Raw genomic sequence first — 16,298 nt, 5'->3', positions numbered from 1 at the left:
AGTTTCTTTACTTCCTCTACGGTTTGAATTCTCAGATTATTTTGACGCTGACTCTACGTAATTGTAAGAACGTACATATTTTTGTGTTGACAAAGGCGTAAATTGTTTGTATCGAGTGATGTGAATCTCATTAAATGAATAAAGGCTGGCAATTTAAGGATCATTTTGGACACTTTGTTCTCTGTCTTATTTCAAAGGCATGTTTATTATTTTAGTATTCGAGTATGTTGTATATTTTACATAATATTTCACAATAACGTTTAGTATATTAATATTTAAATAATAAAAAATAAAACTAACACTAATTCCATAAATGTTAAATTTAAATTTAGAATTGCATATTTGGGACGACGCCATCTTGCGGAAGTCTAAGGATTTTTTCCGTTCTACGTAACGTACGGACAACGACACATTTTTGTTCGAAAATCGCCTCCAGTTCAACGGAACAAGATACGTCAATGTGTAGCTTGATGTGCTGGCGTGTGTACATTATTAAAAGTGAACCACCTTTTAAAGTTCGTTAAATTGTCAGCTGTAAATAAAGTTCGGTAATTTTTTTTTTGAGATTCTACTCCAATTTAAAGTTTTCATAACATTTTCATAATACGTACGTAATAAGCAACAATATATTAGTAAACATATTTTAAACCATGTTTTAGATACATTTTCTTATGTCATTTCTAAGGATATTATTACGAATAAAAGCATGATATCACTTTAAAACACTTTTATTAGGCCTATATTGCAACTTAATGAATTAATTTTATTTCCTTCTATCTTCGTACTTCTTGGAGACTACGTGGAGCTTGTGGTATCCTATTTAGTTACATCATAATGTTGAAGCCCATCTAGAATAATAAAATATTATAACTTTTACTTATTTCTTTTGTTATATTATTGTGTTTAAATTTTTTATGGCATTCGAACAGGCAGGCTGGCAGGCACTGCTGATGGTGAGTGACCGTGGTCACTGCTGATTCTATTTAACAATATTTTAAAAACGCAGTACTACACCCACATTACGCCAAGCAGTAATGTGTCTGTAGTACTGTGTTCTAGTTTTATAGGGTAAGGGTGTTGGTGAAATTGCAGTCATAAGGGATTTGTCCACTTATGTCTCAGGGTGATGAGCGCGGTGGCAGTGCCCCTCTGATCTTTGCGATTGAAAGCTCTGAGTGGAACTGTAACTGTTATGGACAGGCGTGTAGCTTACCATCAGGCGCACGACTTGTCCGTCTCGTCGATTGCTATTGCTTTTAAAAAAATGAGCAGCAAGTGTGTGGAAAAGAATACCTATATCCCTGAAACTTTACTTTTGTTTCCGTCATACTGGTATTTACATAGCTACATAGTGGTATTTATATAATCTCGCAAATCTATACATTTGTAGGTTCTTGTTCTTTATCATCAGTTTCTAGAAGTTTGGTTGAAATATACTACAGATTTCCAATAATAATGTTCCCATTTTGTTTTTAAATAATGAAACCAGAAAATTTGTACGTTTTCTGTATGGTATGCAATTTCAAAGCAAAGTTTTTACAGGTAAAAAAGTTTTTTCTCGTTTTTATGTTACAACCAATTAGAAAAATTGTGTTAAATGGTATTATAACGTTTAATTTCTTTTGATCTTATTAATCGTGTACAAAACATTCTTCCCTGTGTGACAGAGACCCCATGGTAAACAAAAAAAAGGTAGTAGGTACCTAAAACCTCCTGTGCCCTTAGAAGCTAGGAGGTTAATGTGTAACCACACACGGCGACATTTAGTAGCGATTCAAACGCGATGCAGTCGCTAATCGTCTACATTTGAAGGACATTCATTATCCTGCATTGCAGGCCACCTTGCCGTCCGCCGCGTAATGCAGGATTATAAATGTAGTCGCAGCGTGCAAGCCATCCTGCAATCTATGATGTCCATATGCAGGATAATGTGTGAGCAGTCTCCTGCCGGCGTGGTGGACTGCCATGCAGGTGGTGAATGGGCTGTTTAACACAAGCGCGCGATTTTAAGCAGCGATGCAAACACGATGCAAGCGCGCGCCTGAATCGCGCTGAATGCGCGTTTGTATCGATGTAGTCGCGCTTTTGTATCGATGCAAGCGCCTATAAATTGCAAGTGTAGCGTTGCGATCGCGCGTTCGAAAAATCGCCGTGTGTGACCACTTTAAAAGCGATATTTTGTTTTTAATGTATTATGGTCACAATTGAAGAATAATTGGACATAGTTATGCAAATTAGAATCAACCCACAAAATGTCACTTTCGAGATAATTAAATTTTTGTAAAAACAGTGTGAAAAAATAAATAGGTAAGTTATTTGAGACAAACAGCGTGAGTGATGTGTAGCATTGAGACTGGTATAGGGAAACTTACATAATACACCAATAAATAGAAAAATTATGTATCTTTTTATTTAGTTAACGAGATCCATGTTCTAGTTTTCGTAATGAAAACGCTAAAGATCTACAGTAATTCAGTACATGTGACATGGATCCATTTAGTATATTTAAAAAAAATACATCATATGAACTTAAGCAGCATGATTCTTTTTAGCTGTTAAAAAGTTACTTATTTAGGGTTGGGACCCTGAAGGACTTTTATTTTCTCCGTTTTGGCTTGGTTTATTGCCAGGAGCTTTTGTGAGTGGGTAAAGGACACGCCTGGTGTTCTACCTGAATACATAACTCAATTTCACTCGAGGTGTGGGTTGGTTCTTGTTTGCATAACAAAGTTCAATTTTTCTAATAGAAAAGTTACCTGAGGCGCCTTCTCAGTCAAGCATTTGGTAAGTAATTCTGCTCTTTGACATCCCTTTTCGCCGTCTGCGACAGTTGCATCGTTTACTGTAAATTATAATGTCAATATTTATTTGTACATTCTAATAAAAAAATTAAGTGGCATCATAAATGATTACTGCTTATTTATTTCTTCGAGAGTTTATCGTATTTGATTATAAACGGATAGACAGTGGGATATTCACACGAAATATTTTTATTCGTCTAAAAGACTGGTACCCGCAGTGTACATATAGCAGTCACATTGAGAACACGTCTGTGATGGACCCACGCTTTGTTGCACTTGTATACTGGTATAGAAGACTCCCAAAGGTTTCGCCCTGGATGTAACAAGGTATTGGATTCATCTTATAAATCAAGAAGCAGTTCGTACAAACACATCTTTGAAAAATTGTACGAAAATGTAAAAAGATAAAAAAATGTTTTTCAATTACTGTCGGATGCCCTTAAATAGTTTGGACAATTTGTTAAAACGTTTGGAGAACTCGAGTTTACATTAAATAAATACGGTTTGGTTCGGTTGATAGTCTGTAAAAACGTGTGATATTGCGACGTGTGAAAGAGATGGTGTATTACTGCGACAATACTATGCGCTACTGCAAACCAGTTCATTCGGTTTGCTTGACAAGTCTGGCGCTTGTTCGATAAACGTATTTAGCTGTGTGCGTTTTTTGCAGCACAAACACCGTGTGAACGGTTCTGTGTATAATGTATTCGGTAAGATTTATACTGAAGAAACGTGGAACGGCGCGTTAACCGATAATTCCTAGTTAGTGTGAGAATTAGTGAGAAGTTTCCGAAATTGATGCACTAAGTTTGTTGTTTGTTTGATTAGAGCAGTGGTTTCCGGATTTACCTTAAAAAACCCCCCTTACCATAAAAAAACAACTTTGTCATGAACCTCCAAGTAAATTATCTTTTACGATATCCAATTAAAAGTTCTAAAACTACGCATGATCGATTCCGTCGCTTTAGAAACTTTCAATCTTGCGGCGCCAGTGCAATTCTTCAATCACCCTTAAAATATTTTTCACTTCCCACACAGTCCCCTTGGTTCATCTCATACACCTCCAGTAGGGCTAATGCGACAAGACACGACTTCTATATCGGACTCATGCAAGTAAGCACGACAGGGTGCGACTTATGTGTCGCTCTCGCGCAAATCGCACCCTGTCGTGCTAGCCTACTAAGGTCCGTATGGACGACACTGGGAAACTTGGGGTTAGTGTGTAATTACGGGCTGGAAAAATCAATGCTTACCTGTTTTACATTCGTCAAAGAGTTTCTTTGATTTATCAATGAATTCTGCGTTGCCGATATGTTCTTTTTCCGCAAATGCGTCCGCACTGGCCACATCGAACATGCCCTTGTCGTTCATCTAAATATTAATTGGACGTTTATGTTACTTATTCTACTACGGCAAAGGAAAAAGGAATATTCCCACTTTAAAGTGAAGGAAAATACGTCTATCATAAACTAACATGCTGGTGGTTTTCAAAATATGTCGAATGTGAAAAGCATTAGGCACTACTGATAAAAAAAATAGGAATAGGTAGTTCTCCATTGGGACAGCAAAAATGAAAAGAAGCCTTAAATCTTTTTTAGATGATTGGGAAAATGTAGGTACCTTACAATTTCAAGTACTTTATTGAAAATAGAACTTTATAACCACGGTGAATGTGAAATTTAAATAAATGTTGTGACCTACACGGTAAAGCGATAAAAGATATTGAATTCTTTTACCCATGCAGCTTTTTTGTAAACGCAAGCCAACAGACATTTGGCATTCTCGCTGTCTGGGACATTGTGCGCGTGGAGTTGAGTCATTTCTTCTACCGTGATTTCATAGTCTTTGTTGCACTCCATGCCGAGGCTCACGAACCAGGACCGGATTTCATCTTCCGTCCTCGCCTTAGAAAATAAAGCTGTCACGTGAAATGCGCTGGGGATGTCTGAGTCTGGCCCTGTACTGTCGTTCTCCGTTCGATTCGTCATAAACAATTACTTCAAATAAGTAATATTCAACCAAATTAAAAAACTCATGATGCGAATGAAGCTTCATACTTGACATTGTCTTTATAATTTGGTCGAATATTATTTATTTGATGTTAATTGTTTCGGACGGAGAGCGAGAGTAGACCCCCAGATATTACGCGCTTGCAAGCTTAGCACGAGTGCAAAGACAAAGTGTTCTCCAAATTATTTGACGTCTTTGGTCTAACGGTTTGCACTCCGGGCGCTGGACGAGGAGGTCCCAGTTTCGAAGAATTTAGGAAATTAACTGTTCTAAACCGGTTCTGGGCTTCGTGTTCCAAGTAGTTCGTAGTAGTTAGTAGAATTCCCTTGTTCTGGTATAGTATAGGGAATTCGCTAGGTTAAAACAAGGTAATTGGCGTGGCTGAAAATGATGTCACGCGAATTTCCGCCATGTGCATGACCATCTTAAACATTAAGGCTGAATTACATTGCCGTGAAACGGTAGATATAGAACGGAATCCGCGAGAATGTTCGAGAATGTTCGCGACTGCGCCTCAAGGCGTAGGTAGTATCTACTCGTAGTAGGTAGTATATACTCGTAGTAGGTGTTCAGTTGTTTAGTGTCGGTCTTTTACATGATAAGTATGGTGGATTTGGGTATTGCTTTTATTTCGTTTATTTGTGAAGCAGAACAGGAAGCAGAGCAAGGGAAGAAGCCTAATGCTTTTAGAAGGTACATGTCATCTTCTTCCTAAATTGAAAACTTAGATACCTATTTACTTACGTAAGCGACACTAAGCAAAGAGTAACTTAATATAAATTTGAGCACAACAGACATATTCACTGTAACGTACGAGCTCCGTCGAATAATAATTCAATGTTAGTATTTTTTTCCTTTTATATTATTTTTGTATAAATTCACTGGTATTTAGCATTTATCTTGCAAATCTATCATTTGCTCAGTTTTTTGATATCGTTGTTAATGACCGTAACTATATTAGTTCCGAATAGCGGAACACATTTTTACATGCTTGTACGTGTATACAATATTCACCCATAAGTGATTTTGAAGGACAATCTCCAAATCGTATCAAATTATGGTCTTTTTGTAAAAAAACATAATGTTTATACAAAAAAAAAGGCGACAAAAGAAGGGACTGGATTACCTACAATCTCAACGTGCAAACAAAAGCGTTTTGATATCGGGACGGCTTCAGCTTTGCTTATAGGGGAGACCGGGGCTGGTAGTTCCCGGGGTAAGTTGTTCTCACAGCAATAACTTTGCAGGAAAATATGTAGCAATACATGTGAAGCGCGTTGTTAAAGCGTCAGGTGATGCGTCTTGCCGGCAACCATTTCAGTAACTCCGGCGACGACGTGTGGCTATGTGAGTGGAGCTGTTAAAATATCACGTACCTAAGTAATTCTTTTTCTTGTTTAATTTTTTTGGTCTGTCTTTGTTTATTATGGGCCGATTCATACGTAACTTTTCTAAATTGTAGTAACATTAGTAAGGAATCTTATTGTTTGAGTATTTTTTGATTGATTCTTTTACTTTGCCGGTATGTCAGTCTTCGTATGAAAACGTAATTTGGGGCTATAAGTTCCTCTCTTGAGGGGCTGGTTGTTCCTAGGAACAATTTCCCCAATTGACCTGCAATCATACTTAAAATTTTTATGACCATTTTTCTTTGTTTTAAGGATGCCAAACTACAAACGGGCTCATGTCATATATTTAGACAAGATGATAGAGTCACTTATGTGTGTCTCAACTGTGATTCAGATGAAGAAATGAGCGATGAAAAACATTACATGCGTACAATTATAAAATAAGTGGTTTCATCTAAGAAAATCTTTGTTATTCTGTCATAATCTAGGCGAAACAATTTGCCTCAATGGCGGAACAAGGGGCCCCAAGGCGGGGCTGAATGTTCCGCTCCGAAATTTGTCAATAATTTGCCTCTGTGAAAAAGACTATTGAGATATTAGTAGAAGTGACTATACTATTACAAAAAGCGATGAACATTTGTTCAACATTTCCACATGTTGAAAATCAAATCCTTCATTTTCAGTATAAAACTGCAAGTTATTTGAAAATCGGAACGTTCAGCTCCGCTCTCCCCTACTATATGTCCTAATTTAGGTACAGTAGCGTGTAGAGCTGGCTACTTTTTTATTTTTAGAATTGTATAAAAAATAGAAGGTTGTTGTCAAATGAACATCGAGAGAGTTCTGGACAAATCTTCAAACCGAACGCTCACAGTAAATCTTTAATTATGAATATATTCCTCGTTTATTATTAAATAGTACCTCTCTCTACGCTACAACCACGGCTACGCTCCCACAGTACAGTACCTCCATCCTGATGTGCTCTACATCCTGATTATATTGAATGTTCTAATGCAATGTATACGTGCTAAGCTACCTTAGGCTTTACGCATTATACTTTTTAATTCCTTTGGTTGGGTTGTTCACCTACATTGGATTTAGTGTTTATAGAGGTAAATTTATCGTTATTGCCATTATTTTTATCAGTTTTATTTGTTATAATATTCAATTACCTCTATCTGTACAGGGTGTAATCGTTAAGTGTGCCCAGGCGATTATTCCATAAATATAAGAAATATCAAAAAAGCTTTAAACTAATATCGAAAATACGTTACCTAATGAATAAATCGACATCAATAACGTTTTAAAAATAAAACTAGAAATATCCAAAATTTTAACATTAAACGCTCCCATACATTTAATATGACAATCGTAGAGAGACTTTTCCTACTGTAAGAGGAACAATAAGTTAACAGATGACAAAACTGATTCAATTATAGTAATAAAAGTTCTTTTAATTGAATAAAAATAGAATGCCATAGTTAATTATTTGGTCAAGCGTGTGTTGTCCTTAAAAATGAATAAAATTTGTCAATTTTTTTTAGTGTTGATCGACTCAGTTTCATGTAAGAAATATGTTTTTGTATGGGACGAAAAAAATCGGGATAGCTGAAGTTTGACAAATTTAATCAAATGTTTTTTATACAAAATCTCATTTTATTTGTCAGACGATATTCTTGTTGCACTGGTTCAAGGCGCAGCAGTGCATGATTTTAGATAGAATTTAGTTTTTTAAGTAGCTAAATAAAACTTCCAAAGACACAGAGCATTGGAGGATTTTGAGGAGACCTTTGCCTAGCAGTGGGACACAATAGGTTAATAAGAAAAAAAAACCAATTATAAAAGCATATCGCTATTACATTTTCTAGGTAACAATGAATTGCGCGTATTCACGTACATAAGTAATTACTACGCAGGTGCACTATTCTGCAACGGAAGTGTGACAGGAAAAAACTTAATCGTCATATAACAATTTGCTTGTTGTTTATATTCTTGGATGTAATTAATGTTTAGTACAAAATCTACACTATTATCATAAACTATGCGAGGAATACATAAGTGGATGATAAATAAATATTTTCTGGAATAGAAATATACACCTAGTTCTTGAAGCACTCTTAAGACCTTGTCCAGAATTCGTCGCGAATCGTCCCCACGCGAATTGATACGCATATCCACGTCGGTCGGCGAGGTATACCTCGCCGTTGACGTTCAACTATAGTTAAACGCTTAAACGCTCGTGTACACGATGCCGCCGCCGTGTCGACACCGTCCCGCCACCGCGCCTCTATGCTGTGTATACGTTCACCACCGCGCCACCGCCGATTGATTTTATCCCATAACACTTCTCTGTCCTCCACCAAAGTTATGAACGTTTCGTAATCAAAATTTTCCATGATAGATTACTAAAAAGTTAAGTGGGTAGGTAAGTGCGCATACGATGGCGGCCGGTAATGGAATAAACAAAACTAAATATTGGCGAATGGTGCCGCGGCGGTGGCGCGGTGACGGCGGCATCGTGTACATGAGCGCTAAATGTCATCTCCATAAGCATCGCGCGAGTTTATTGCACGCTGACACTCGACTCACGCGCATAAAGCACGTGGCTCGCGCGAGTCGTGATACTAGAAACTCTTTGGTTACGTTCTGTTTACGGGCGAACTTCAGAGCGAGTGCACGTATGAAGGGAAAAGGAGCGATTTTGATACAGAAATGTTTATAGATAAAATAGAAAAAGGATCGACATTATGGGATATGAAATCTTTTGATTAAACGTAATCATTTTTGTAAAATGAACACACACACATACATTTTTGAGATAACGTAATCATTTTTGTTCACTGCAATAAACACTGACCTTGCGATTGGAATGCGTAGGTGCAGTACGATCCGCAACATAAATCCAGTGCCTAATGAGTTAAACAGATGTTACGAAAGGGTATGAGCGTATTTCGTAATGATAATTGTTGATAATAAACGAATTTATCAAATTATTAAAAATATAGGCTCCCCATACAAATTCCTTCATTAGATAGAAAGTTATTTGTTATCAGAAATGTAGTAATAAAAGCGTAGTTTGTAATAAAAGTTTGTAATAAAAAAAACTATCATTTATGTTAGAAGAAAATATGTCAATAATTATTTTATTAGGGGAAGAAGAAAATTTCCGGGTTTTCATTGTAAATACACTTTGTAGTATGAAACGATGCCTCGCAGATGTCCTTGTACGAGTCCGCTGAAATTGAATACAAATAATACAAGAATTATAAACATTTTGAACATGCAAATGTGATTTTAAGTAGGGGTAATGTATTTTTTATGATACATACCTACGTTGAAGTGATTATGTACTTATTTACTATTTGTATAGGCAGATATTGTTATATGTAGTTTTGTAGGTGTTTCAACATGGACGTGGTTATCGGTTAGGAATATAGTTTTTTCTTTCATTTTTCATTTCATTTTATCAAACAAAATAATGATGTCGTACATGCATGTATTTTCTAGAGGAGGAAATAATGATTAAAAGCAATGAAAACTTTTTTTATGATACTAAGAGACGGGACGAGCAAATCGTGCGCCTGGTGATAAGCGACACACCTGTCCATAATAGTTGCAGTGTCATTCAGAGCTTTCAATCACAAACATCTGAGAGGCACTGCCACAGCCTGAGACATAAGTTGACAAGTCCCACGCTTATGTAATTTCACTAGCACCCTTACTCTTAAAGAGACCGAACGCGGTAATTCTCATATTCTTGCTTGGCGGCAGAGATATGTAGGTAAGGTGGCAGTACTTCTCTGGACGAACTCTTTCTCAATCCGCTCGCAATTGCTACTAAAATCTCTACTACTACTACTAAAAACTCTAGCGCTGTATTGCTTCTAAGTTACTAAGTCTATTACTGAATTCGCGCTCTTGGTGAAATAAGGCCAAATCTGCAAAATGACCACTTTTCAGGAGAGAAGGTTAAAAATTCTTCAAACCAAATTAGTCGATTAAAAATGAAACTTTTGTATGCTTAAATAGGAGACTTATAAAATTTCACATAATTATACATGATTTGTGTCATGCTGTCCGTATTATTTTTATAACTTTCATAAGATAATCACTTTTGTCGTATGACTATTAGAGTTATTGCAAAAGGGGATATAAAAAATTTGCATGCACGGAATTTGAACGAGTTGAATGCATTCTCATTGATCGGTTTAAGTATAAAATAAGTACATCCACAAAGTCTACGGATGCCAATGCTTTCCTGAGGGTCGAGCGGTTGGGGTCCCGCCACAATGTGATTTTTAATTCATTTGTGGTGCGAGTACCAACTCTACATCTGTTGACCTTCAAGTTGCGCCACACGTCGCAGTTCATACGTGTAAATAAATAAATACATTCTTATATTGTATTGTACGTACAGTGTTGTATGTATGTATTGTATGTTAGTCTTTAAGGTATATATTATATGGGTCAAGTAGCCAGAAATGAATAAAATTAAAAAATTCAAATCTTCTTTAATATTGTTTTTATTTAACTCTACCTTTTTCTTTTTTTATGGCAAGACACAGCCCAAGTCCAATGTGTAAAATGCCCAACGTCGTGTTGGCTATACCTGACATTTTTTATTGTATATATCGCTATGCGCTCTTGGAAATAAATATTATTGAAAGCAGACTCCGGTCGTGTTAATTAACAACTTTATCGATGCTGTTTTAAAAAAAAATTAAATCCACTCACAAAGACTTAAGAAAAATGTAATAATAAAAAAGAGATGTAAATTTTCCATAATATTGGTAGCTACCCATAGGCCCATAGTCCGTGATTTCACAGGCCGCGCCCCGTAAACCTGAAGTTATGTACACACGGCGGATCTGACGCGACCTTGCAGGTGAGTACGGTACGGGCGGTATTCATGACTCCACGAGCTGTGGGAAGCCAGCTTTAGAATGACTGGCACAGGCTGCGCCGCAAGAGCTCCATTTTTAATTTTGGGACTTTTGTCACATGCCATTTCTTTCAGTCATTTTGTAAGTAATTTATTAAATACCTTGAAATAAAATTCTCAAACACGTATACGGTACCATTTTTGTGTAATTATTAGGTACTTTATTTTACTCGAAGTACTCACTATTATAAATTAAATGAGAAAATACCTATATTTATATACTTAACCTATTTCAAAGACTTGCACATTAAAAGAATTTTTTTATTATAATGTACATATTTGTTGACTGAAGAAAAAGGTTTATCTCACCTTTAGATCACTGCTTCTTTGGTTTACAGCTCCTCGTGAATTTGTTCGGGCAGTGAAGTACTGCCACTTTACTATCTCTGCCGCCAAGCGGTAATGTGAGGATTACTGCGATCCGGTTTTGAAAGATAAGAGTGCTGGTGAAATTACAGGCACATGGAACTTGTCAACTTGTCTCAGGGTGACGGGAACAGTGGCAATGCGACTCAGATCTTTGCGATTTAAAGCTCTGAATGGCACTGCAACTGCTATGGACAGCGTGTCGTTTACCACCAAGCGCACGACTTGTTCGTTCAGCACTTGGCATCATATAAAAAATCTAATTCTAAAAAACGAAGTATTGGTCTGACACACACACGTACTTCAGCTTATGATGATCCATTTTTTGTGCATTTTGAGATTGAAACGTTGAGTACAAGGGCTACAAACGAAACTCGCCTCTCAATTTTTTGCTTAGCTTTCAATTCACCTTGATGTTTAAGGTTTCGATGATCAGAATGCTGGCAGCTACTTCCGCCAAGGAATACGTATACTGTATGAGGTTTTTTTGCACTAAATCTATCGTTTTAGAATAATGTTTAGAAGAGAAAATAGTACTTACGAACTTTCTTGCAAGCAGTGAGCGCTTTCTTGGCTGGTTCTTTTATCTCATCAGGCAACAGTAAATCGATTTGCTTCATAGCGGCTTCGTAACTAAGCTTGCCGTTTTTCATCTAAACAATAATTACAATTGTTCTTAATTTAAATGATGCCTGAAAACCTACCTCAATAATTTTTAAGTATACTCACGGTATTAGCCATTTTCATAACACAAGCCATGTAGCACATTACTTCTTTCTCTTCAATAAACGTTCCTTCTGATATTTTGTCTACCTTCTCTGAAAATAAAGCGTAAACAACGTTAATGTACCTGTAAACTAAAGTTCAATTTTCATTCCTGTGGTAATTGAAATGTACATAGCATAATTAACTATATATCAAATACGTAACGTACGAACTAGATACGATACGGTTGCAAATTCCATAGAGTGCTAGAGAATTTTCCGGAAGACGCGCGAGCTGTTGTTTGGCTCATATACAATTGTCACAAAGCTCATTACGCTATGCGCTATTTCGTCCAAAAATTCGCTTCCAGTCCGTACCGTGGTAATGTAAATAGAGCTCTAGTGTGTTCGAACGATAAAAAGGCAGTCAAAGATTACAAAATATTTATAAGAACGAACTGTATCTAAATTATTTTTCTGAAACTTCACCAACTATTATGTCTGTGGTTTTACTCCAAAAGGTGTAATTACTTAGTTATGTCATTATTGATTGGGATATGGCAAGTAAGTATCTTTGAATAAAATATTTTGTTTGAATTATAAGTGTCCAGGAATAATGTGATCGTCACTGATTTAAACATTTGCTCTTGAACTTTATTACAAGGGTTCCCAAGTTTGAGATCAGGTTGTCTGACACAATAATACTTAATACTTATAAATAAAATAATTGTATATAGGAAATGAAACAATTTTTTTGGATCTAAACCGCGAATATTTGTATTTTTGGAACAAACAACCATTTCGGGCCCTTTATAGGTCCCATGGTCAAGGCCTGTAAAAGGACCGAAACGTTGCCGTTGGTTTGTTTGAAAAAAACAAATGTAGGTACGCGATTTAAATCCGAAAAAATAGTTTCATTTCCTTTGTGTAACAATCGCGAAAACCTAAGAACTCGAGATATATATACATATGTATATCTCGAGTTTTTTGCATTTTGACAATATTTATTATATATATATGTATACACATATATATATAATAAATATTGTCAAAATGCAACGATATCCAATAAAAAGTAAAATTGCAATTTTTTCTTCAAGTGTGTAGTATAAAAAAATATCTTTTTGTTTGTAACACTTACCCTCTTCAACGTTATTTTTTGGCAAACAAGTTTTTCTCATCATCTTTCCGGTTTGCTTGATCTGTTTCATCGTCATCTGTGAACAAATAAAATGAAGACAAATTAAATTTGTTTCAATTTCAATTAGAGTAGACTCAGCACCAAAAACTCAGGGTATGAATAGGCGTTCCTTTTCACTTCACTTTTTTTAAATACGTTTTACGGCTGTTAAAGTTCGAACTCTCGAACTCCTTTAGAACTCTTTTTTGTTAACTCTAACTAATAATTATTCATACAAAGATTGAGTACAAAGAAAAAAGCAATTCCAGTGTGCCTGTCTCTGAGTTTCAAAATCACAGAGGCAGACGAATTGGTGTCACGATAAGACAGAGAAAACCCACCAGCCGTAATCTGTGTTGTGTCACACAGGCCCAACCGACATGACCCAACTTTCTGCTGCGTCCGGCCATATCGACGACGTTGCTGTACTCCACGAAGTCTGAGGAGATAGTGGAGTACATCAGATTAAAAAAGCCAACTACACCCAGAAGATCGAGCGCTTGGACTCCCGGCACAAAGTTAATTTTAATTCGTTTGTGGTGAGAGTGCCAATCCAACATCTGTCGACCTTCGTGAAGGAGTTTTGACCATAGGGTATCGGCGATTCCGAGGCAGGTTATCTGACACCAGATTGCGTCACGCGACGGCGACAAGTGCACTTCGTATAGATTAGTTATTTAGTTTTAAGATTATATTAAAAGTATATTAGTCCTTAAGGTATATGCTAAACGAACAAATAAAAAAATATAAGTAAAAATATCTTGGATCTGACAGGATTCGAACCTGCGTCTGTATTATCAATCTAGGGCAAATGCTTTGAGCTACAAATCGTGTCTGCAGAGATGACAAATGTTTCTATTCGTTTGTTGTTGTTCTTTGTTTTTGGTCTTAATGACTTTTTTGCCGGTTGTGTCAAATGCGAGGAATCTATGCAAGTTTTGTTAGAAACTAGTAACTCTTTTCATAAAAATAAGTGAATATCATGGTATAGTCGGTCTTCTATGAAGATATAGCAAAATCGTCGGGGATGTTACAATTACGCGTAATTAGCATTTGAATGAGTCTCTATTTCGGTAATTTTGTCCCCAAATAAATCCGCGTAAATGTCGTGGCAACCAAATTAGCGTGATTTACGGGAATCTATTGTTATCAGTCCGTAGACAACATAAATTAATGCTTAATGTGCAAAAATGAACGTCGTTGAAATGCCTCTCCTGTGAAATTTGGTTTGGTGCAGATACACGCTTTTTACCAATACCTACTACATACGTGGATTTGCACTATCCCCGACGAAGTGGCAGTTAATTGCGCAAAAGTGTTGTCCGCTTGCAAGTAGGTACTGAACGTTGATTACGCTTATGCAATAAACATCCGAATTTGTTTCATTAGAATCATCATCGGCCCATTATTCGTCAAACTGTTGGGGACAGGGTCATTAAAATTGTTATGTTTTGAAAATTCATGCATATTATTTACACCAAAATTAGAAGTATGTCTATTAAAAATACAAATAGGAGACACATTTTACAGATTTAATTTAAATTTAATATAAGTACATAATCAAATCCACAAGTCATTATTATAACGTGTATGACTAAAAATTGATTTAACTACTAAACCAACTGTCAAAATAAGAATAAAGAAAACAATAAAGCAATTAGCAACGTCGTAACATTCATAATTCAGACATTATTGGCAAAATTGTATCGATAGATTGTGAAAGCAGTCATAATCTATCGATAAAACTATCGACTATTTAAAATTCACGAAAGGTTGCAACCTTGCTCATGTTATTTTACACCTTCTTCAAAAAATACAGAGTAAGTAAAACATCATAATATTCATTCCAATCAATACAACTCCAACTATTGAATATTGCTTTTACGTCCACACCCTTCAGGCAACATCCGTTCCTTTGTTTATTTGTAGCAAACGTTTTAGGGATCCAATTTTACAACCTTATGTGAACGGCCACCAAATTCAAACTCACCAAACAGCATTCATAACTATACATTTCTTGCTATTAAGTTGACGGGCTGCTAGAAAAATTTAAGTCATGTATTTATAACAGAATTAATTCTTACCGCATCACAAATAGAGATGATGATAAGACAAACAATAAATTTCACGAGTACTATTTGAAGTACCATGTTTTCCATCCTTCTCTGATGCTGCGGTCGTGCATAGTCTTCAATATATTCTGGAAACCTTGATCTAAGTTCAGTGCTATATATGATGTCGGTTGATCGATTATACACTATGACAATGTCGATATTTAACACCTAATCAGGTTTGAAAGGTGACCACACTAGATAACTTTTGGATACTTTGTTTCTTGATTATCTTGAAGGGGGACATGCTGAAATTATCGATATAAATTATTATAAATCGAGTATTTAGGACCCCTCTTCGAAAAAGGAGGTGGTTCTCAATTCGACTGATTTTTTGTGTATGTTAGATGCTTACTCTGACATTTCTGAACCGATTTAGATGGTCTTTATTTGTTGGAAATACAGTACATCAGTAGTGGTCTCATTCAAAATTGAAGAAAATATTCTATTTCTAAGAATGGCAGATTTGCTGCCCAATTAAAAAGAGACAAATACTGTCAAACCAGAAACAGAACCTTTTTGAAAATTTGTTACATAGTGTTATCAGATGAAGGGCAACTTTTTTAAGTGTGCACCGTTTTCCCCCTTCACTTTCCGATTGGTATCCACTATATTCAGACAATAGAAAACTGTGCGCATTTGAGTGACAAGTACTTTAATGATTTTTCGTGCAGTACGCTCGTTTTTTATTACCAAGTGTCGGGACGAACAAGTCTTGCTTCAGGTGTTAAGCTGCACCTGTCGACCTGAGCTTTAAGTTGACAAGTCCCATATTCCTGTGATTTCACCTACCGGTGAACCGGAATGATGCAATGCTCACATTACAGGTTGACGG

General features: G+C 36.2%; 2 protein-coding genes across 2 annotated transcripts; both read right to left on the bottom strand.

Annotated features, from left to right (window-relative positions):
• Positions 1 to 715: 715 nt before the first annotated feature.
• On the bottom strand, positions 716 to 4,789 carry LOC113238314 (general odorant-binding protein 19d-like). Its single transcript, XM_026475152.1, has 4 exons — positions 4,538 to 4,789; positions 4,055 to 4,172; positions 2,757 to 2,842; positions 716 to 848 (listed from the first exon to the last, which is right to left on the bottom strand). The coding sequence occupies exons 1-4, from the start codon at positions 4,787 to 4,789 to the stop codon at positions 825 to 827; spliced, it is 480 nt and encodes a 159-aa protein (XP_026330937.1). The 3' UTR covers positions 716 to 824.
• Positions 4,790 to 9,306: 4,517 nt separating this feature from the next.
• Positions 9,307 to 15,527, bottom strand: LOC113238217 (general odorant-binding protein 72-like). Its single transcript, XM_026475002.1, has 5 exons — positions 15,437 to 15,527; positions 13,314 to 13,389; positions 12,198 to 12,286; positions 12,010 to 12,121; positions 9,307 to 9,395 (listed from the first exon to the last, which is right to left on the bottom strand). The coding sequence occupies exons 1-5, from the start codon at positions 15,509 to 15,511 to the stop codon at positions 9,307 to 9,309; spliced, it is 441 nt and encodes a 146-aa protein (XP_026330787.1). The 5' UTR covers positions 15,512 to 15,527.
• Positions 15,528 to 16,298: the final 771 nt, after the last annotated feature.

Source organism: Hyposmocoma kahamanoa, unplaced genomic scaffold (genome assembly GCF_003589595.1).
Source record: "Hyposmocoma kahamanoa isolate Upper Pololo Valley unplaced genomic scaffold, ASM358959v1 95, whole genome shotgun sequence".
Lineage (NCBI taxonomy): Eukaryota > Metazoa > Arthropoda > Insecta > Lepidoptera > Cosmopterigidae > Hyposmocoma > Hyposmocoma kahamanoa.
The sequence above is the reverse complement of the archived record's forward strand: the minus strand, read 5'-3'. Positions and strand labels throughout refer to the sequence as shown.